At 43.4% G+C, this 24597-nt stretch overlaps 1 protein-coding gene across 1 annotated transcript in view; it reads right to left on the reverse strand.

Annotated features, from left to right (window-relative positions):
* Rnf144b (ring finger protein 144B) overlaps positions 1-22082 on the reverse strand; it is a 62198-nt gene extending 40116 nt beyond the window's left edge. Inside the window, exons 1-2 of the mRNA XM_051194325.1 lie at positions 21734-22082; positions 7581-7771 (exon numbers count right to left, since the gene is read on the reverse strand). Coding sequence (XP_051050282.1) covers positions 7581-7745 — 165 coding nt within the window. The 5' untranslated portion in view covers positions 7746-7771; positions 21734-22082. The remainder of the gene's footprint in view (positions 1-7580; positions 7772-21733) is intronic.
* Between the last annotated feature and the right edge of the window lie 2515 nt (positions 22083-24597).

Consider the following 24597-nt stretch of genomic DNA (forward strand, 5'->3'; position numbering starts at 1 on the left):
CAGCAATACTTTACTGGGAGCACAGGCTTGAAGAGGGGTTTAGTTCCTTCCCTCACCTATAACCAGGGATCTAAAGGCGAAAGACAAATGTCTATCAGAGCAGAACCCAAAGCTTAATGAGACAGCCTCAGCAAACTGCTGTTTCCCATAGAATGATCTGGCTAGGTAGGAGTCTAGGTTTAAAGAAATTTAAGAAAATAGAGCCTGGTGTTATGGCACACTCCTATAAGCCCAGCATTTAGGAGCCTGAGACAGGAGAATCACAAGTTTGAGGCCATCCTGGGTTACCCAACAAGACCCTGCTTTTGTTTTGTTTTGTTTGTTTTTGTTTTTGAGGGGGTGTTGTTTGTTTTAAAGAGACGAGAAGAGAGGAAAAGAGAAAAGAAATGAGAAAAAAAATCTTATGAACTGCTACACAGTAAGAAACCAAACCAACCCACCACCTAAGGAAGGGTATGGAGATAGGAATGAAGTCAGAGAGCTGCTGGTGGGATTCTGAGCAGAGCTGGGCCCCAATCCCTGTCAGAAGCTGACCCAAGAGGGCTCCCCCACTGCTCACTACCAAGGAATGGCACTCAAGAGGGAGTGTGCAGTGATTCAGCCCAGGACACCTCCGTTCAAATAACAGGAAGGCAGTGAGTAGAGGTCATGTTCAAACACTAAGAGTCCAATTAGATCTCAAGCAGTTTTGTTTTAGTGTGTAGAATGAGTACTTACAGATAGATTTGTTTGGAAAACAGATTTCAATCAATATAAGCGAAACACTTCAGATTAGTTTAGCTGAAAAGACAGCATATCCATCCCAACCTTAAAAGTTTCCTGGCCAAATAGAACTAAAGCCAGTAGGAGCACAAAGGAAGAATGAAGGAGTATATGGCTCTGAAACATAACCAGCTCATATAAGCCACTGTCATTTCTGGCTTGGATTATTCCGCTTACACTCTGTGCTCATTACATGTCACGATGCTGTGACAAAATACCTAACAGTGACTATTCAAAGATGAAGGGTACGGATGAGCTCACAGTTCTAGAAGTTCCTGTGCATCATAGGTAAGAGAGGCAAGGGAACACAAGCAGCTTAGTCTGTGGCAGCTTGCTCACATAGTGGCAGTCAAGAGACAGACAAGGCTGCAGCCAGGAGGCAAAGTATGTCACCCCTTTCTTCAGAAAGCACTTTCTGTCTCTGTCTCTGTCTCTCTCTCCCTCCCACTCCCCTTCTCTTTGAGACACTGGGCACTGATCTTTTCCTGTCCTCTCACTGGGGCTACCTTCCCTCCCTGCACACACACAATGTGAGCTGCACACACACACACACACACACACACACACACGTGCGTGCGCACACACGCGTATAAATGTTTATCATCCACATTTGCCTCCTGCATCAGGACCCACTAAACACAATCTCAGCCTTAGACCTCTATACTGCTTCCCTCTCCTTCCAGCTATTTTGATGGCTTGCACCTCATTTCTTTTAAGTTTCCACTCCAGTAATACCCTACCAGTGAGACTTTGCCTAGAATAATGTAGAACCCCTATCCCCATAACACTCACTAACTAGCTCCCTTGTCTTCCTCCTTTGTGTCCACATATTACCTGACTTTATATTTACACAGCATTTTTGTTTTTACCATGCACTGAAACTTGGGCTATTTGAAAAGCAGGCTTTCATATAATTGTTCACCATTATAGTCTAATAATAAGAATTATTCCTGATACAGTAAATACTTTTTGAATTAAATCCAGGCAAGACTTAACACCTATTCTCTTAAGTGACAAACTACAGAGGCTTACAAGAAAAGGACTTCTTCCTTGGGGTGGGGGACCCAGAAACCCAAGGTACCTTCCAGTCCCAGGACAATAAGGCTATGACAAAGTCGTTAAGCCCCTGGGAACATGGTTTGCAGTTGCTTTTCTTCCTCTCTTGACACATTATTTACTACTTGCCTTGAATAAGTGAGTAGTGAGCATAGGGCCTGGGTGAGATCATGGGTCCAGGAAGCCAGCACCTTCTTGAGTCATCTCTAACCTATTCCCATGCTGTTACTATTCATTCTTATCCCTCAGATGCCACCGGACCTGGCAGGAGCTCAGCTGTCAGTAGGAAAACAACATCAAAACTGGTATTTTAAGCCAGTGATTCAACTAGTGAATACAGAAGCCATCACATAACCATTAAAACAGATATAAACAAAGAGTGTACTGAAGTCATTTTACAAGACAAAGTTAAAGCCAAGCCAGGGAAACGTATAAACCCAACCTTGTAACTTCTATGTCCTAGACTCAGAAGCTACAAAATAATAGAGTGACAGGGTACATCCGTCCATCCAAGATCAGTCAAAGATACGGGAATCAGGACAGGGGCACAATTTCAAAGCTCAGGAAAAAGCTACAGGGTATGTGAGGAAGACCAACAGAAAAGGGCTCTGTGATATCATCCTAAAATAAACGGCTTCCTTTCTTCCTGCAGCTCCCGTGAGTTCTGGGTAAAATGTACTTCAAATGACTATGCCCTATCACCACCAAAAACCAAAACAAAACAACAAACCTGCAGACTAACAAATAATGACAGCTGGAGAAAATCTCATCTGAATCAGGTAGGTCTGCCAAAGGTTTGATCATTGGTTCACCTTGAAGACACCGTTTCAACCTTACCACTTTAAAGTTGCCATTTCAACCTTACAATCATTTTTAGAGTTATTGAAATCAATGTAAATATCATGTTTTTTTAATCTTTTCTGGACCAGTGTTTGCCTTGCAAACATCTGTGTATTTTATTTATTCTGTAGAGTTACACTGTAACATAGTAATGAGATACTAGCTTGTTTGATATGAGAATAAGTACTTATTTGCTAGCCTAGTTGCCTAATCTTTTTTTTTTTTTTTTTTTAAGGTTTAAAGATTTTAAGATGGCCTTTATTCCCAAATAAAGTTGCAGTTAGGATGGACAGGGGGAAACTAGTCTTGAGTATCTTTGGATTAAAACAGGAGACTAAGATTTGTTTTTATATTTCCTCATTAAAATATCGTACTGATATTTTATTTTCCTGTCATTGTCATTGGAAAAAAAAAAAGTTTGTTTAATTTTGTTTGGCTTTTAGGTAACTCCTGATCTACTTTTGGAATTTAGGCTTAAAAGTGTAATTGTAAGCCACAGTATGTATATTTTGGTAAATGTCTGGTGAGGAAGATGAAGATGGTCAAACTCACATCTTTATCAGCATTCCTTGCTCTGGAGCAGTTTTAAAGGATGGAAGGGCTTGATATAGAGTGGGAAAGGAACAACAGTGACACTAACTTACTCCAGAGATGGGAGTGAGGCCCCCTCTTTACCTCATCTGATGTACTTTACTCCAAGACAGGGATTACCGACTCCTGTTGCTCGGTTGCTTGGAAGCAGAAGTCAGATGGCTTGACCTTGCCTTCAATCTTACACCACTGGAGGGCAAAGCCTGGCTGAGTCTGGCTTCTCCTGTCTTTATATCTGGGCTCTTCACCACAGCCAGCGGCATGGCAAGGGGGGGAGGGAGGCGGTGTAGGAAAGTGTCATCACTCGCGTGCGCGCGCGCGCGCACACACACACACACACACACACACACACACACACACACAAAGAAGCATGCATGCACCCACCCACACACACACATGCACACACAGGCAGCAGCTCCCAGAGCATCTGAGGGCTTTTCTTAAAGGTCACCCAACAGGCCCTGAAGGAAAGAAGGGCTTGACTGAAAAAGTCTTGTTTCCTCTCTCTCTCACTTTTTAAACACTGGAAAATCCATTTGGCTGCAAGAAATGAGTAGTAAGAGAACTCTAACTACCCAGAGCCAATAAAGGGTAATGGAAAAAGGCAGGAGTATGGTTGGACTCTATTTTCTTTTCACTGAACACATCCTGTCTTTAATCTGAAAGGCAAATAGGCCATGCCCAACATACCAACTCTTTCCAGGTGAAGTTATCTAGGTTATAAAAACAAGCAACAACTGTGCTCTCATTATCCCTCATTCGTGGCTGACAGGAACAGCGTCCAAAGCAAACCAGAGGGGAGGCGAGTACTGCCCGCAGGACAGCAAACCCGTGATTTTCACCACGTTGAAAACTGACTTTTGTACATTTTTTTCCCTTGACTTAAATTGTCCAGAATTATCTGAAAGGACAAGTTTCAGTAGCTACAAATGAGTCAGGTGTGATGGCTCTTAGTCCTTGGGAGGCTGAGGCGGGAACATTGTTCAACAGCAACCTGGGCTAGCCGCCAAGTGGCAGCCTAGCCAAGGCTAGACGGCACGGCCCTGCCTCAAAAAAGGAGAGGAAAGGATCCAGAAAAGGTGTGGTGCTTTGAAGGAAACCGATCGCCAAAGACTCATAGGGAGTGGCACTATTAGGAGGTGTGGCCTTGTTGGAGGAAGTGAGTCCCCAGGGGTGGGCTTTGAGGTTTCGGAAGCCCAAGCCACGCCCAGTGTCCCTCTCTCTTCCTGCTGCCTGCCAATCTGGTTGTAGGACTCTCAGCTCCTTCTCCAGCACTGTGTCTACCGCCCCGCGGCCATGCTCCCCACCAGGATAATAATACACTAAACCGCTGAACTGTAAGCCAGCCCCAATTAAATACTTTCCTTTATAAGAGCTGCTGTGGTCATGATGTCTCTTCACAACAATAAAAACCCTAAACAAGACAGAAGTGAAGCTTGGATTTTGATGTTTCCATTATTTGTATCGACAAATGAAAATGAAGGGGGAAAAGGAGAGAGAAACTCTCTACATTCTACCTATTATTAATTTAGAACCTTCTTGAGATATTTAGCCTTCAGAGCACAAGAAATAATTCTGCAGTTTCTCTCACTATAATCCCAATGTATCTACCCCTTTGATTTCATAGCTTCATAGTGCACCTAAGGCCTTCATCCATGCGAGTGAGGACTGTACCTGCATCTCTATCCTCAACTTCCCTTACTTTATGCTACAGCTTCTTCTCCATATTAAAGCCAAGCATGGAGTTCAACAGAGGAAACCACCTCCACAAGTAGACCGTCTAAAGGGATGGTTTATTGGCAGTGATATGCTTCGCCCCCCTTTCTCTGATGTTATTTAGAGCCAGAATTACCTACATTAGATGATCTAAAGCAGAACCTTCAGAGCACCTGTTGTGGGCAAATCAATATGTTAAAAAGTATCAGGGGCTGGAGAGATAGCTCAGTGGTTAAGAGCACTGGCTGCTCTTCCAGAGGACCCTGGTTCAAGTCCTGGCACCCACATGGTAGTCACAACTATCTGTAACTCCAGTTCCAGGGAATTTGATGCCCTCGCCTGACTGCCTTGAACACTGGGTACACGTGTGGTACACAGGCATGCATGAAGGAGAGACATTCGTACACATAAACTAAAAAAAAAAAAAAAAAGTGGCAGAAGCTGGCAACTGAACTTGGGACTCGGGTCCTTTGCAAAAAGCAGCAAGTACTTTTAAACACTGAGCCATCCCTCCAGCCCCTAGGACACTTTTTTAAAAATCATGTTTTGGATAAAATGAAGAAATAAATCTCTAACAGTAAGAGATGTTCAAGTAGTACTTCAGGCAAGTCCAACTCTAATTACAAATTTACAGACACTAATGCAGTCACCCACATTCAGCTTACTGCTTTAGTAGCTCATGGGTAATGAGGTTATCAAGAGGCCAGCGAAGACTAATGCTTATAGGTACAAAAGCTCCCAGAAAATGGAGAGTACCGGAAATATCAAACCACGTGACTTTCTGCTTCTGAGCCCTCTTTAACAACAAGGAAGTGTGAATCTAGTTGACAGAATAATGCAATTACTCAAACTCCAACTCCCAAATCACTGAAGAAATGAGAAACAGTGTTACTGTTTTTAATTAGGAACTAAAATCTATTGAAACAATGTGTCAATATTAGCTTCTTGTAAAGATGAAACACGACCTTTGGCTTGCTATTCTTTTCCCAGCATTGACACACAAGCCTGAATGAATCCTACACTATGAACTCTCAAGGCAAAAACAGAATCACAGATCCTGCCCTTCAACACCAGGCACCCTCAGAGGAAAACTTTCATCCTGGTTTGCACTAAATGCTGTCTCTGATTCATGTTCCTACGAGAGGGAAGAGTCAAAAAACATATAAAACAGACAGAGAAGCCATTGCTTCTGACAGACAGGGTCAGAATCCAAGCAAGACCAAAGGAAAATGGTCGCCCTGGGACTTCTTCCCTTTTCATAAAGCAACACATACTGGCAAGATAAAGAAGTAACATCAGTGTGATTCCTAGCCCCCTAAAGCTCAGTGTCTTCCCTAGACCCACCCCACCCCCCTTGATTGGACTCTGCTTTCCTCCCAAGCCCTGTCTCCCAGTCTTCTATAACTCTCTTGTTTACTATGCAACCCTCTTCGATGGGTTGTAACAGTGATTCTCAACCTTCTTAATACTGTAACCATTTAACACAGTTCCTCACATTGTGGTGACCCCCAACCATACCATTATTTTCATTGCTACTTCATAAATGTAACTTTGCTACTGTTATGAATCATAATATAAATATCTGATATGCAGGATTATCTGATATATGACCCCTGTGAAAGGGCCGTTTGACCTTCCAAAAGGGGTCATGGCCCACAGGTTGAGAACCTCTGGGTTATAAGCTCCCAGGATCAGAGATTTTTTTTTTCTGTGTTTTGCTTCTGTGACTGAGAATCTCTGGTGGCCAAGAACAGTTCCCAGGACACATGTGCTATGTGACAGCTGCCTATTGGATGAATAAATGGCACCATTCTTCTCTGTCTTTGAGTCCTATGAGATCCCTTCCTTCTGGCTCCCATCTTGATACATTAAGGGAGCAACCTTCAAGGAAACTAGTAACATAGGTGACAGGCATTGTTAACAGACATCAGTCAAAGAGGCAAGTTCATCCCTGGACATCCACATCATTGTCATTGCTGTTTACTAATGCAGAGGACGAATTATTCAGCACATCTTAGAAGTAGAGGAATAGAAAATAGAAAAGAATATTCATTATTATCTGATTTGTTTTTTCATCACTCAAAACACCTGGTGAGCTAGAGGTTATGGGTAACTAGGATATGTTGAAAGTTTTGTTTTGTTCCTGAACCAGAATAGTCAGAATGGAAAGATTCTATTTACTCAGTAATTATATTTCTCTGGATGTGCTGGGATACATCTATAATCCTCGAACTCAGGAGGTTAATCAAGAAGATCATGAGTTCAAGTCCAGCCTGAGATACACAACAAGTTAAAAGCAAGCTAGGGCTACATATATATATATATACACACTTCCCTAGCATGCTTTAGATCCTAGTGCCATACCAATCTCTGCCTTCACCACATAACATAAAACCTAAATAAATAGATAATAATTCATTATACACATTATTTACTTAATGAAGACCACTAATCTGTTCACTATTCCTGATTGCAAAGTGAATAGAATGTGTTTGCTTTCCACAGCAGGGTCCGACAATAGCAAGCTCAATACACCACAGAAATGTATCCTATAGCTTTCATATTGTTTCCCATAATTCTTCATGGACATGGTGTAAACATTAAGGAACACTTACAGATGTACAAAAGATGCACTGGCATTCTTGGAGCATGGTCACTTTGTCCAGAGGTTGTTCGCACAGGCAAAGCTTGCAAGTAACAATGGGGACAGGAGTCAGGTCTCCGGAAGTTGGGTTTTCAGCAGTCATGGTCAGATAATGGAGCCCATCAATAGAGTCCATCAGTCTGTCTTCAGCTTCCTCTATCCCTACAGAAAAACCCAAAGTAAGAAACTGCATCACCATCCTTACAGCTAATGTTAAACATATGCATTTGGGGATCTGGCTGAGCAAATCCTCACTCCCCGTCCTTGGTGATTTCTGAAAGTGCAGTTGATGAACCGTGGATGGAGTGTTGCTGGTCTTGGCAAGGTCTTCTCTGTGCCCTGAAATTTAAGCTGACCTCACTTCACTGTTCTGATTCATATCATGTAAACTAGCTGTGGGAGTCAAATGATGACTAGACATCAAGGAGAAGGGAGGAGGAGATGTTGGTCAAGTGCACAGTTCAAAGTGGACAGGATGAGTAAGTTTTGGAGAACAATAGGGCAGCACTGTGATTCCAGCTAATAACAATAATAATAATGGCATTGTGTACTTGGCGATTGCTGAGAGCAGATTTTAAATGATTCTCATCAGGAAAACAGAAATAAGCAAGAGAAATGATGACTTCATTAATGAATGATCTTGATTCACTCATTGTGTGTGTATGTATACCATCTTAAAACATCACATTGTGTATCATTAATTATGCCTTGTAAAGCTGGCAGACAAGATATGAAATTAGTATTATAAACAAACAAGCCATCTGGGAGGTACATGCAGTGGTCTGAATGAGAAATGTCCCCCACAGACTTATGCATTTGAGCACCTGGTCCCCAGGTGGTGGCCCTATTTGGGGAAGTTATGAAACCTTTAGAAGATGGAACCTTGCTGGAGAAAGTACGGGTTTTGAGAGTTTATAGCCTTCCTGCCCCCTTATTCCAGTTCTCTCTCTGTTTCCTGGGGTATCAAGGAAATGTGAGCAGCCAGCTTCCTGCTCTGGCTACCTGCAGCCATGCCATTCCTCGCCATTATGGACTCTAACCTCTGGAACTATTAGCCAAAATAAGCTCTTTCTTCCTTGCTTCTGGGCAATGGTATTTTATCAGCAACAGAAGTAACTAATATAGCACATCACTACAATAACCACAGACAATTCAACTGGCTCAGAAATTACAAATAGGGTGTCTCTCAAAAAAAAAAAAAAAAAGGAGAAGGTGGAGAAGGAGGAGGAGGAAGAGGAAGAGGAGATTGGGCTGTATCTCAGTAGCTCAGTGGCACAGCACAACACTTGTCTAGGATATGTAGATGCTTGGGTTCCATCATCAGAAATACTAGAGGGAAATTATCAAGTGGTCCAGCAATTCTACTACTGGGTATGTGCTCCCAAAAGATCTGAAATCAGGGTCTTAAAGAGGTATTTCTACATCTTTGCCTTATTAATATTATTCACAGAAGTATTCTTCATGACTGCCAGGAGGGAAATCAAGCTAAGCACACATCAACAGATGAACGAACACAGTGCACCAAGCATAAGATGAACAATGCAATCAAGAAACACAGTAAATACAGCAAATGTGAGACTGCTACTAATCCAGCAGACTGCTTTGCAAAAGAAAAAAGAAAAAAATAGTTTTACACACCAGAAGTATACCCTAAAATACTAAGAAAAGGTATAGTGGAACAAATAACAAATACATGAGCCATTAGCATAGATAGTGTCTTATTATCATTAACCAGTCATTATTCACTATACATAATTGTATATGCTATTTGTGACTAGTAATGCTACATAGATTTGTTTATACTAGTGTCACACAAACATGGGTAATGTGTTAAGTTAGAATATTATGACAGCTATAGGTGTCACTGTGGGATGGGGATGTTTCAACTACAATAATATCTTTTAGGACTATCACCATAATACAACAGGATGAGCTTCATGGCATAAATAAATACAAGAACACTAAAACAAGAATGAAAGAAAAAAAATGGAGGTGATAGAAAAGGGAAAAGTCAATGCTCATCAACTAGAAAGAGTCAACAATGACTAACCCTAATAAACTGAGTAGCAATAGATAACTTGGTTCAAAATAAGTTAAAGAGGAAACTAACCAATGACGAGTTTCCAATATGGAAGACATGCTATTTCCCTGGGCAAAGGCCAAATAAAGTTCAAGACTGAGTGTCCTCATTCTACTAATGATTAAAGAGTTATCATCCAAGAGCAGACTAAAATCAAAAGTAATGCACACATCAAGCTTGAGACTTTGAGATGTCCTATTTCCCGTTACAGAGAAAGAGAGAGAGAAATGAATGATGTCACCTCTTTCCAGTCTATGGCTAGATAATGATCACTTGGTCATCTTCTCAAGACTGCCCAGTGCACCACTCTCACAGTCCTACCAATTTCCCCTCAAATGTGTTTTCTCATCTGGATGCAACCAGTAAATGCATCCTGAGTAGGGCAACAGGAACTGGTACGACTCAGAACCACCCCAGACCTCAACCATCATTTACTCTTCAGAGCCAGCTACAGCCAGCAGTCATGGGGTAAACATCTGTAATCCCAGAACTCAGGAGGCAGAGACAGAAGAATCTTTAGTTCAAAGTGAGCCTAGGCTATATAGTGAGATCGTGTGTCAAAAGTAAATGAAGAAATAAATAAGAATTTAAGATGCCAGTTGGAGGATGCTTCTGGGAAGAACCAACGCTGTTCTTCAAATCCAGCCACTGCTCACTTTCTTATGCCCTTGCCTAGTATCGCTTTCAAGAAGGAAAATGTATATAGAGCAATTTAAAATTGTTATTACCATTACTAGTGTGTATGTGTGTACATGTACGTGTGACAGGTGTGTATTTGAGTATGGGCATGTGTGTGCCTTGGTGCGTGTCTGGAGGTCAGAGGACAATTTGAAAGAGTTGGCTTTCTCCTTCCAAAGTAGGTTTCAGAAATTGAACCGTGTGGGCTAGGGATCAACTCATGTTGCAGGACTTGTACTGGAAGTGCTTCTAACTGCTGAGCTGCCTCACTGACTCCACGAGACAATTTTTTAATGCACTCCTGGGTATCTTAGACCTACTTGTGGCTTGTTTTTTGTTTATTTTTTTAAGACAGGGTCTCTCTGTGTCGCCTTGGTTGTCCTGGAACTCTGTGTAGACCAGACTAGCCACAAACTCACAGAGATCCACCTGCTTCTGCCTCCCAAGTGCCGGCATTAAAGGTGTACACCATTACATCTGGCTCATATTCATGTTTTTAAGACAGAACTATCAATTGTATTAAACAAGATCTACTGAAATCTAATCATGCCTCTAGTCATAGCTATGATTTTTATGCCTTAGGTTGTGAGTTACATGCCTACAGGTTATGTAACCAAGGTTATAAAAAGATTCAAAAGCAGAAAAAAATTTATATGTAAAATATTTAAGACATAAAACCCTTTTACAATGCAAAGACACATTTTTGTTTTAAAGAATACTAAGTATTCCAAAAAGACATACTTGTGACTCAGTGGGACACAGAAAAGAAGTGACACATTTCACTCCTTGGAGATTTGAATAATCCAAAACAATTCTTCAAGAAAAGGTGATTATCTTTCTATGTACAATTAACACCAATTCCCTAAAGTGGTAGAGTTTAAACATTTTCAAGCAACAGAATTGATTAAAAACACATTGCCAACTTACCACTTCGTTAAGAGAGAACAGAGAAACTAATGCTTGTTCCTGGAGAGAGATGCAATGACAGTTCCCTCCTTTATCTCTCCCAGCCTCCCAGACCCTACCACAGAAGCCTAAGGCCACCCCAGAAGCAGACTGAAAACCAGCCTTTGGCTTTTGTCTTTGAGTAAAATTAACAATGAGGGTTTAAAAAAAAAATGACACATAGCATGTGATAGATAGATAGATAGATATAGATAGATAGATAATAGGTAGGTAGGTAGATAGTTCTCAAGCAAGACACCCTGCCATCATTAATTTATTGGAAATTGAAATTTTAAAGCAGTAAGACCCTGTAATGAACCCTGTGATGGGATCCCCACACTAGAGAGCCTACTAATATCTATAGAGTTTGCTAGTGTTTCTTGGCTTGCATCTAAAGATTCACCCTACTTTACCACATGAAACCCATTGGCAGAGCCTCAGCCTCCTACCATAACTACCTAGCAAGTCACATGAAGCTTGGAGGGAGGACCCACAAGAGAACAGAGGACACTGTCTGTCTTGGTTCATTCTTTGTCAGCTCCACACAAGCAAGATTCATTTGAGAAGAGGGAACCTCAATTTAGAAACTGTCCCCATTAGATTGGCTTATGGGCAATCCCGTGGCATTTTCTTGATTAATGATTGGTGTGGGAGTTCCCAGCCCATTGTGGGTGGTGCCACCCCTTGGCTGGTGGTTCTGTGTTCTATAAGAAAGCCGGCTGAACAGGCATGGGGAACAAGCCAGTAAGCGGCTCCCCTCTATGGCCTCTGCATCAGCTCCTGCATCCAGAATCCTGCCCTGACTTCCCTGGGTGATGGTGCGACCTGGGAGTTGTGAATGACATAAACCCTTTCCTCTCCAGGTTGCCTTTGATCATGGTGTTTATTTACAGAAACCTACATGAGATGCCCTCCTAAATCCCTCACCCTTCTCATCAACCACTCCTTTGTAGGCACACTGCCTCGCATGAATTCTAGTTGGTATTAATAATAAAAACCAGAGGCCGAAATTGGGGTTAGAATTGAAGCTCAGAGAAGAAAGCAGCCAGCCACTAGAGAGTTCTCACCTCTACCAATGCTTAGACCAAAAGGGTGATCCTGTCCTCAGACTGCTTCCTCGGACTGCCTAGACTGCATCCATCTCTACAAAACCGACTGTCTCCTCTCTTGTCTCCTCTCACCTTATATTCATTTCCCTACCCAACCATATCACCTGTCTCCAACCTTCCTAGTGCTGGGATTAAAGGCATGGGATCCCAAGTGCTGGAATCGCCTTTGTGTGATCTCTGTTTCTGTTTTAATCCGATTCAATCTCACGTAGCCCAAGGTGGCTGTGAACTCACAGAGACCTGCCTGCCTCTGTCTCCTGAGTGCTGGGATTAAAATTGTGTGCCACCACTGCCTGCCTGGCCTCCATGGCTAACTAGTGTGGCTGCTGGGATTAAAGGTGTGTGCCACCACTGCCTGGCCTCTATGGCTGACTAGCGTGACTAGCTTTGCATTCTGATCTTCAGGCAAGCTTTATTTGTTATAGCATAAACAAAATATCACTACACTGACAATTCACCCCTTTCCTTTTCAGGATTCAGGAAAAGCTTTCCTTCCAGAGAGGTCTACCAGCTCACTGGAACTGGCCTCCTCCTGGCTTGTAGGACTAGTTCTGTCTCATACCTCACACTCCTAATCTAAGAAAACGACTTGATTTACCCACCCTTTACTCACCCTACTACTTGCAAGGTGACAATGCTAATTACTTTTACAGTTATTCCAAGTGGAACTGTGCCTCTCACTGGGTGTCCAGAGTCCCCTGGGAAAGAAGTTTGGCAGAGAGTACCAGGGCATGTTGGAAAGAAGAGAATTCTGGCAGCCACCTTCACGTTTCAGCTTTCAAAGGCTTGTGGCGGGTTTCACTTGTTTACATATGCCTAGCTCTGAGGCCAGATCCTGTGAGGAAGGCGAGCCGCTTTAGTCCATTCTGTGTTGGACAAAATTACCGGGAGCGGAGAACCTTCTATGTGCTCCAAGTGTCTCTTGCACCATGAAAGCTTTGTTATGAGAAGCAAGAGCCGTCTGATAGGAAAGGGCAGGAGAGTCGCTTCCCTCGGTGTTTTCATTAGGCTTGCCAAAGGAAGGAATACTTGAGACTAGAAGCTAGAAGCACGGCATGCATGAGGAATTTCCATATTCCGCTGGAGGCCTGAAAAAGCAATCTGCTCCTGAAACTCCGAGGGTGGTGAGAGCCGACATGCAGAGTATTTTTAACTTATGTAGTTTGTGCCTGTTTGACTACCCAGAGTCAAAGCAGTTATGGGTGTGTGTGTGTGTGTGTGTGTGTGTGTACAAGATAATCTAATTGGAAGGTAAAGCATTTGATTACAGTACTAATTATAGTTATTTGGGAATTTCTCTACATTGTCTTAGCTCCTTGCAAAACATTTACAGGAATGGACAGAGCACAATTGCAGAGACTGAGCAAAAGAGAACACCAGCAAAGTGAACCAGATGAATATTAACTGATGAGCCAGGAGTCTAGTAATGGTCCAGCTAGGCTGTGCTGAGATCTTAATCCCTAGCTTCACTACAGTGACCTGAGGGCAAGGGCAAAGCAGGAAGAATGACCTCAAAATGTTGATGTGACCTTGAAAGATCCCAGCCCATCCTGTGAGAGGCTGGACACACAGCTACAGGAGGGAGTTTCCGAGGGAAGGCTCCAGGAAGGGCAGACCATGGGGTGGTACCGTTCAGGTGCCAGTCTGTGTAATGGGGAGTCTCGGGGCTTTCTTTACCCTAGTAGAACTAGTAGAATGGGAAACAGCAGCAATCAGAAGCTCTCACCTCTGCCTCGTTAAGAAATCTCTTCCAATACCAGCTAAGCACAACACTGCGTGGCTATCCCTTGGTATTCACTTGGTTCAGAACACCCTCCCCTCGGGTGCCAAAACTCATAGATGCACACATTTTACATAAAATGGCACATAACCAATGCCTTAAATAGTATCTAACACAATAGAAAAGCCATATGAATAGTCATATTGTACTGTTTAGGAAAAACCTGTATAGGCTTAATGCACATGCAACTATTTTTTTGGAGTTAACTTTTTTCTCTTTTTAGCAGTTATTTCTCACGGGATGGAGGGGCACAGACATGCTGCGGTGCACATGGGAGAACGAGAGGGTGACTTGCAGGTAGCAGTTTTCTCCTTCCACCGTGTAGGTCCCAGGGATCAAACTCAGGCTGCCAGCCTTGGCAGCACTGAGAGCCTTTATTAACTAAGCCATTTTGCTGTCCCTTTCCGAATACCCTTTAAGTTGTCTTCTTTTCTCATCATTAGCCATGCATATGTATGTGTGTGTGTGTGTATCATGTGTGTGGACGTGCCTACAGGAGCCGGAAGAGGGCATTGGATGCCCTGGAGCTAGAGCTACAAGTGTTCTTCTTGATGTGGTGGTGACTCTGGTCTTCTGCAAGAGCAACGATTGCTCTTAACTGCTGAGCCAACTTTCCCAGGCCACTTTTAATCCACCATCAAATCCACAGAAAATCCACAGATCTGGAACCTGAGGATACGGAGGCTGACTGTTCTGTGTTGATCTTTGCATTGCTGCCCAGTTGAGTGGTTTATTTAGTGACTGGTTCGTGGTTTTTTGTTTTGTTTGTTTTGTTTTTTAAAGATTTATTTATTTACTATATATACAGTGTTCTGTCTACATGAATCCCTATAGGCACCAGATCTCACCGTGGATGGTTGTGAGCCATCTTGTGGTTGCTGGGAATTGAACTCGGGACCTCAGGAAGAGCAGCCAGCACTCTTAACCTCTGAGCCACCTCTCCAGCCCAGACTGGTTCGTGTTTTTTAACAGGATCTATTGGTGGCTTACATGGTACTGGCTAAGGCTAGTAAACTGCTGCCATTGGCCATTTGCTGAGGCTGCACTCTAAACCCAGTGTTGAGTGGAAGGCAGGCAGCTGTAGTCACTGGGGACAAAGCTAGAGCAGCAGCAAGGACAGCGAAGGGGCTAAGGGAGGAAGGGCTCCCACAGCCCTCCACACTAGCCAGTGTGCTTCTCTTTCCTGCTTGGCTCTCTGACCAGTATTCTGATCATTCAAGAACAAGATGAACCCGTGCATATCAGTAGCATCACTACCAGTTGCCCCATGACAGCAAGAACAGATGGGTCACAGGCAGACCCATTTGTATCCAGAGAAACACAACTCGTGAAGCTTACACAGTCCATGTCTTTGCAACTGCCTCTAAGGGGATGGTGTTCAAGGCCAGGGAGCACAAACGAGGTGTCCCTCATAATGGACCCGGCCGTTACTGATAACAGAGATAGGGGAGTCTTTACTGGGGCCAGCACGTCCAGGAAACATTTAGTTCTTAGATGCAATGGGACGAATATCCATCCCCGCAGCCTCGAGGCAGAGGTGCTGAGAAATGTGGCTTATCACTGTGCCTTGTACAGAAGGACTTTGTCTCCTCTCCACGATTTCATAGCTTCACCCAGAGAAATGGAGAGACAAAGATCAGACCCCCTAAGCCCACAGTTCCTGGGTCTTTAGATCTTTATGTCAACAGTTCCAAGGATAGAAATAAGACCACAATCTTCTGGAATGGCAGTGAGGTGTGAACTCAGGCACGCACTGTTTCACAGCTGGAGAGATGTGGTCACTGTGTGAGCACCATAGTGTGCGACACTAACTGAGAGGATGTGGGTCAGTCACTCGGCCTGGCCTCTTGCTGTAATAAGAGACATGGTGAACACAATGAGCCTCTCATGAGAGGCTGCTACCTGTGAAATGTGGCATGATGCCTCACAGAGGATGCTTTTCAAATACACAGTGTAATCATAAATAATATATCACCACAGGTAATAGACCCAGATAATAATAAAACAAAATATAACACAAATCAGTACCGTTGTTGCGTATTATCATCAACTATGGCATGTTATATATAATTATATGGTCTGTACTGCTGTGCAACAGGTATTTCATTTACACAAGTGCCTTCATTTACACAAGAATTGTCACAATACATAAGGCACTTACTGTGGTGCTCACTGGGCATTAGGAATGTGTTCACTTCATTATGATCCGTGGGACCACCACCACGGGCACAGCAGGCAGGCCTTGGATGGAAGTGCCATTATTTAGGTATAACTCTGTCACTGTCCTCTTTTTGGTAGGCGGAGAGGAAGGAAGGACATGAGGAAGAAGGAATGGGGACCTCTTTGGGGAGGGGGCAGTGTCACATGAAGCCCTTAGGATGGCTTTGAGCTTCATCACTGTCCTGCATCTACCTCTTGAGTACAAGAATTCTATGCAAACACCACCATACCTGGTGTTAGGTGGTGCATGAACTGAGCCAGAGGTTCATGAAAACTAGGCAAGCACTCCATCAACTGAGCTGTATCCCCAGTCCCACCAGGGGTGTCCTAATCTCAGCAATGCCTATTTAAAAAAAAAAAAAAATATATATATATATATATATATATATATATATATATATATAGTATACATATACATATATATGTATATACATATATGTTTGCTATTTAAAATTCCCTTATGAATAAAGTGCAGGAAACTATTTTAGTGAAACCTAACTTTAAAAATGTTTTCTCTACAAAATAAATATTGGAAGAGAATTGAAAGCATGACATATATATATCATGAGATGCTAACCCTGAATCCACTTGAGCATAGTACATCTGGGATGTCTAGTTTTATCCTTTATAAAACCCTGTTCCCTTTTCTAAAAAACTTGGTTCCTTTTTCTTGTCTTTGTTCCACGCTGTCTTTATACTCCAAGGTCATGTTCAAGAAGTAGAAATCCATTCCAGCTTTCCTAACAATACAAACTTATCAAAGAAGGTGGGGTTGGATATAAGAGCTGCAGCTCACGGTTCTTGGCACTGTGGTTTTACACTCACCAGGGTGGATCCCTCCTCACCACCACCGTGTCCTGCCCACCCCTTTCTTTAAGCGTTGGTTCTCTCACCCCCCACAATTATTCATCCAGCCCCACCGAATAATTTTCTTCCCTTTGCCTGGCACAACAACAAAGCCCCAAGCAGGAAGGAATGCCTCTAACAGGCGGGTTGGACAATAATGTAATCAGCGGATCAAGGAGACCTGGTGTTCAGAGAGCCCAACAGAACAAGAGCCAGGCTGACTTCTAGGACCAGGACATTACCAGGAAACCACAGTCACCAAAGTATGAACATCTAAACCAAAAGGCTTTTCTCCAAGCGAATAAAAGCATAGGTAAATATTACCTTCTCCTGTAAAAGCTGTAAGCTCCCACAGATATTTTAATTAGAAACAAGTTTTCGTGAGAGCAGCTTGGAAGTGAAGTAGAGTTGGTTGCCTCACACACAGAAGAAGATGCAGGGCATATATTTTTGCATGCCCTTCCCAAATAATCTCATAACCAGGGTCCATAATGTTGAAAACAAAGTTGAGCCACCAAGGACCAAATGGCATACCTATTAGGCAACAGGATCCACACTCTGTGCAGAAGGAGGCTAGATGGGGAGGTTCTCAGGAGACTGTACCACATAAACACACATACGAGAAAACTTGTGGGTTTATGATCACAGCCAGAAGTCCATGAAAGAGAGGCAGCATGAATTATCTCATTTCGACTTCCCAAGGAAAAAGTTGACGGAAGGCGCCAATTTGAACTCATGGCTTTAGGGGATGTGAGCCTCCCACAGCATGTCCCTAATCAATATGACCAGTCACAGGACCTCTTGCTATGAATGTAAGGCATGCGCTTGATTTAAGTGGTGTTTTCCACTTAAGGGAACTGGGGACTGGAGAGATGGCTCAGCAATTACATGTCCTTACTGCTCTTGCAAAGGACCCTGGATCAGTTCCCAGAATCCACAGTAGGTGACTCACAACCATCTATAACTCCAGCTCCAAAGGATCTGATATCCCCTCCCCTCTAAGGGCACCTGCACATACATGATACACCCAAACTCACACAGGCACATGTACATCAAATAGATTAGGTATTTTAATAATAAGGAAGGAAAACAGAATCCAATTACACCCAAGAAGCTGTTCATCCCATCTTGGAGGGGTGCTGGTTACTTTTACTCTCTGAAATGTAGTTTTCTGTTTTGTTTACTGTGTTTTTCAGACTTACTTATTTTATGTGTAATGACTGCTTTGTCTGCATGTATGTGTGTATACTGCATACATGACTGATGTCCACAGAAGCCATAAGAGGGCATCAGATCCCCAAAATGGAGTTAGAGCCAGGGTCCTACATCTTCTTAACCATTTAGTCATCCTGTCCCCCAGTCTCCAAGTTTCCTGTTTTTAATAACTACTGAAGTGTGATACATCAGGTTTAAAACTACTCCATGACTAGTTAATAGCAAATGCCACATTCAACTGGAAAAAAAAATGTTAGTCCAAAATTAACAGTTCACCTAAAGAAGAAAATAAGTGAAAACATTTAAAATAGAGGAGAGAGGTAGCTTGGCTGTGAAGGCAGTTACTGCCAGTTCTGACTACAGGAGTTTGATCCCCACAACCCACAAGGTGAAAGGTCCTGAAAATTGCCCTTTACCTCCATACACACAATCAATCAATCAATGTAATGCATTTTTTTAAAAAAAAGAAATTAAATGTTCAAGGATGAGGGTGTATCTCAGGGGTAGAGAACCAGACTATCATGTATGAGGCCTTAGGTTTAAACCTCTGCACTGTAAAATTCTAACAAACAAATATAGGTGCGATCGTAGCTCTCTAACTTATTATATAAGTCTCGAGTGCCATCAGGAAGACAGTATCAAAAAACAACAAAGAGGCATGTTTGAAATGAAATGAAATGAAAAGCATCAAAATAGTTTCCATATTCTGCTAAGACAACATAAACTAAAAGCTGCCACCTTATCCAACTAGTTCCAAACTAACAACAATTCCTTCAAGACAAAGGCCACCACACCTAACAAGCACATCTTTATATCCCCAGCATTTAGCATAGAACCTTGGAAAGAGTCACTCAACAACACAAAAATTTTACAACTATATATTAAAGGCCTGGTTCTCATCCACATTCACTCTAATAATTCAGAAGCAATGACATTGATAAGTTAGTAAAACTAGGGAGCATCTACATGTTGAGGTAGAAATCTCTAGAAGAAATGTTTCTAGACTGAGGAGCAGCAGCTTCAGATAATCCCCTTAAAGTGTCAGACATGGCTTGTGTGACAGTCTGGTCCCCTTCCACGACATCCAAAGCAGAGTCAGTCCTCAGGAGTTTGTACTTTGCTCCTACAGCTGCCTCAGAGGGCAGCGTGATTCCCAACTGCTATCTGCCTAAGGGGACACAAGGCCTTGTCAGAGCTGGGGACACGCAGAAGGCTGGGCTCTCGGGAATGTCGGAGAAACAATTTGCAGTGTGTCTAACTGTTCGCAGGCTTGTAAAATATTGAAACAATTTTTCCAGAAAGAAATTTCAAGTACATTTTTCCCCTTCTGATTAAAAGTATTCACACTGTTGAAAAAGAAAGATGTTTTCCAGGAAGCTTAATCATCTTGCTCGGTAGATAAAATAAACTTTTTTCTTTCTAGAGAGAGAATACTTTCCCCTTTGCTTGTACAGTTTGACCACACACACACACACACACACACACACACACACACACAAAATGTTCATAATCTGAGATCCCAAAACTGATTGTTTTTTTTTTAAAAGACATGTCTTACACTGACCTAGTTTAGGGATTTGGATGCCTTTAAAACTGCCAGTGAACTGAGACCCATTCATGAGAATGGGGCTTTTGAACGCAGAGAATATTCTTCGGGGCTCAGCACAAAGATATTTGGCATCGATGACTGTAAATATTTGTAAAGCCCTGGGTAAATGGTCCATGTTTGACCACACTCAAGCCTCACACTGCAGGCCTGAGTTATCTAGGGTGATTGGCCTGGGGGATTTTAGGTCAAGTTTTCTCTTGCTGTTTATTTTAAATAAAAAGCCAAGCAGGCCAATTCTGCTACTTGACATCTTTTTTACATTCACTGCACATATAAATCTTGTTATTTTCACTCCTCCAGACGGCACTTAGAAGGTACTTTGGAAACAGAATTCTCTCCCCCTCCCCTTCTCTCTATCCTCCTTCTCCCTCCATCCATCCAACTTGATGTCCACTCCAAACCAGGAAATGCCAACCAAAGGTACCCAAGGACAGGAGATGGATGAACGGGTAGCCTTGGATGTCATAATACAGCTGTCTCGCGGTGGTTTTGTGGATCTGCTTTGGATCCCTTTCCTTCCTCCCTCTCTTTCTCTTCAAGGTAGTTTCAGAAATACTTAAGGGTCTGATGTCCATGGGGAAAAAAGAAGAAAAAAAAAGAAGAAAAAAAAAAAGCGAGGTTTACAAAGACCCAGTAAGAAGGAGGGAAAACCAGCAAGGAATCAGATATGAATGGAAGCAGAGACCAAAAGGCTCACCTCAGGGAAAGCTGAGGCAGATATTTTAACTGCCAGCAACCCAGTGAAGACTGGCTGGACTCCTTCTGCCTTTCACCCACACCCTAAAACCTGAGTCATCTCAAAGTTCATTTGTTTTGCTTCTGGGCAGAGACACCCCTCATCCACTGCTTCGGAAATGCTGAGGACACTATCCTTTGGTTCCTACCTCCCCAGGTTCAAATCAACGTCAAAAATGCCTAACCAAAAACCCTGATAGTCGTGTTTGGACGTCCAGCTCATGTTTTGGTAAGGTACGTGGGGCAGAAAGCAAGAAGCAAGTGACAGACCCAGTGGAAACATACAGGGAACTGCACTCTAAGACATCGAAAGTGTAAAAGGGGGTGTGCATCATGAGGGACCTCGTCAGGAAGGGGTTCTGGAAGGGGCTAGTCACGATACCTTTCCCCTGTGAAAACAGGATCACTTTCATTTTAACATCAACTTAAAAACAGGGCAGAGCCTCTCTCTCTCTCTTCTATCAGCAATTACCTGATAAAAACAATCACTATAATGTTCAGCCCAGACTCCGCCGTTAACGTGACATATTATTCATAGCTCTGTGTGTCAACATATCACCGTGCATTTTCAAATAACACAGCCAAGACAATGCCAACTGTCAGTCTCTACTCAAGACACGCCAGAGAACTGGTCCAATATGTAATCTATGATACATTCTATAAAGAGCATTTTATTAGAAATGAAACTAATTTGTTTTGACCTTTACAAAGGCACTTTTTTTTTAAAGTTAACAGGTGTTTGAGGCACTCAGAATACATGCAGTTTTGCATGGCTTAAGCCCTGGAAATAGAATTTAGCAAAAACCACCGGATAGCCTCAGTCCCGTCCCTCTCGGTATCTTAAGCAAACAGCCTTCCTGGCTTGCACCGCCTGCATCCTGCGCACAAGCACCCCTTCTAGACCTACCTGGCTGGGGCTGAGGTCTTCAGGCTGCTGGATTCTCTCTAGCAGGTCCAGCCTGGGGCAGCCGGGGCAGCTGGCACACCGGGAAGGAGGGGCTCTCTCATTCTCTCCCCTCTCCCTGCGTGCTCCGCCTGGCTGACAGCTTTACACTTTTGCAGGATTGCCACAGGACTCCACGCCCAGACCTACAGCTCGGGAAGAGGAGGAGTTCCTCTCCGCCTCCTTGTCTTGACAGGCAGGAACCTTGCAGAACCAGCCAGCAGCTTGGGGCGCAGCAGCCAGAGCGTTTATTTATACAGGAAGCTCGGCGCCGCACTTCCTACTTCCCATCTGGGTTGCACTTCGACTGCAGGTGATGGCCTTAACCCTGTCCGATCCCATGCAGGCAGAGCGCAGGGTAGTGGCTCAATGGTTGGGACCTGGTGCTGCCGCGGGAATCCCGAGCTGGTGCGGGCAACAGCCCACCGGCAAGCGGCACCCCAGCCTTTGCGCTTGCTGCCTCTCTGTGCAAATCATCACAGGCCACTTTTCCTCTGCTACTTTTAACAGCCCTGATTTGCCTTCTCCAAACTCTACCCCAACGCATCTTCTCAAAACTCAGTGCGTACCTGTGTCTGTCCATGTGCATCTGATATGAGCAAATCAAGTTAGGAGAGGTTTTGGTTTACTTACAATGATTTCACTTCAAGTGCTTTGTCAACAAATGTGGAAAAGCACGCGCCAGTAATGTAACTAGTTGTACTCTGCTTAATGACAGTCTAACAGCTAATCCAGAAACAGGAGTAGTGTGCCACGACTGCGGACATCTGCTTAATACTGTGTTTTTAATAGACAATCTCACTGCCAACCTCCATAGGTCACCAGAACAGGCCCAGACCTGTTGAACCTTGCGGGTTTAAAAGATCCTTCTTCTGTCTGTGGGCTCTGTGCTACCTTGTTTACTGTAGCTGCTACGGTCAGCATGGGCTCACAGGGGCTTTCTGGGACAGGTGAATGTATATGGTGACTTAGCAGAAGACTGTGAGTGTGTGAGTGTGTGAGTGTGTGTGTGTGTGTGTGTGTGTGTGTGTATGAGAGAGAGAGAGAGAGAGAGAGGTGGGGGGAGAGGGGAGTGCTAGAGAAAGAGGGAGGGGGTCTGCAGAAGAGACAGTAAGAGAATACATAATAGAGATCTAAAATTATACAGCCAAAGGAGATGTTTTGAGTTTGCAAAGTCCTAACTACTTTAAGTTTAAAGACGATGTCTTTAAGTGGCTGCTCAATCGAGACCACCATTGTAATAAGATCAAAATCTGTACTATCGAGAAAGATGTCTATTACCGAACTGAGAGGAACAGCTGGCTTTAGACTAAGTGGGGCTTAGGGTCCCAAACAACCAACCCCCAGAAAGTAGCCATTCCTGATGGACAGGAGACGGGAAAGATAAGCAGAGCACATCCAGACAGGCCAGTTCATTCTTTAGTGCTGATGCCAATCTTCTGAGCCTCAAGCCATAGCTCCAAGGAGTCCACTTTGACATCACCATGCAATTAAGGTGCTGGCTCTTATCAGCAGGACCCGGGGAAGATGCCACTGCCTATATGAATGAAAATGCAGGTTAGGCAACAACCGTGCTGCCTTGGGACACAAAGATTTGTTGTTTATTTTTTTTTTTTAAACAGAACTGAATCACATCTCCATGGGTTATTTTCAACCATGTGAGTTTACAAACATCGCAGTCAAAATTTAATACTAAACACTCTGAAAGTTATGGTAATGTGCAAAGACTCTTTCCGATCTGCCTAAGGAGTCTGTGGGTGAATGTTCACCCCTTCCAGTGTTTATTGATCTCTCAGATAAGCTGCCTGGAGCTAGAAAGATAAAGGTAAGTGAGATAGCAACCCTGTCCTTAGAGACCTCTCAATCCAGGGCAGAGAGTAAGACAAGCATACCATTTAGTAGGACATCATGACCACATGACATACTTGAAGACCACGTGCCGTGGTGACATACAGAAACCATCTCACCGAAGGAAGGGCACTGGGGAGAATCAAGGAATATGTCTTTCAAGTCATGGTTTCAAACTGGGTCTTGAAATAGCTTAGAAGGAGATGTGGAGAAGACCGAGCCAGGCAGAGCAGGCAGCTAGTGGGGTGAAGTTAGACTTAGACTCGAGATTTTAGGGAGGCTCTTCATAATGTAGACAGAGCCAGTGTGTTTAGGATGAAAGGAGAGCTGAGGGGCAAATGGAAAGAGGCTTCAGAAGCAGAACTGGTAGAATTGGCCATCTATTTGGATGTAGGCGATGAGAGAAAGCAGAGCCTGGGCTGCTGGTGTAGCTGGGGGTGGGGAGTGGTGAAGAGGAGTGGAAAGGAAGCCGATGAAGACCCAACTTCAATCCTGCAGGATCTCACGAACCTCTAGGCCAAGTGCAAGCACCGTCTAGTGGGCTATCCAAAGAGGACTGACTGAGTAGAACGCCAGTTAGGAACTAATTCGTTTAGGCAGTGGCTACAGTTGAAGTCCACATACTGTGAGGGAATCACAGGCTTCTGACCCTCACACTCTAAGGCTTACTTTTAATAGCCGTGTGATTTCCCACAAGCTATTTAACATAATCCAACTTTTGCACCCATCAGACAGCTTTTTCATCTAATACTAAGAAGGATGAGAGGCTGGAAAGTGGTCTAGTGGTTAAGAGCACTGGCTGCTCTTCCAGAGGACCAGGCTCAATTCCCAGCACCCACATGGCAGCTCCCAACTGTCTGTAACTACAGTCCCAAGAGGATCAGACCTCCTCTTCTGGCTTCCAAGGGCACTGCATGCCTGTCATACACAGACATACATGCAGACAGAACATTCACACACACACAATAAAATACTTTCTG

The sequence above is a fragment of the Phodopus roborovskii genome, unplaced genomic scaffold (assembly GCF_943737965.1).
Source record: "Phodopus roborovskii unplaced genomic scaffold, PHOROB, whole genome shotgun sequence".
NCBI classification, from domain to species: Eukaryota; Metazoa; Chordata; class Mammalia; order Rodentia; family Cricetidae; genus Phodopus; species Phodopus roborovskii.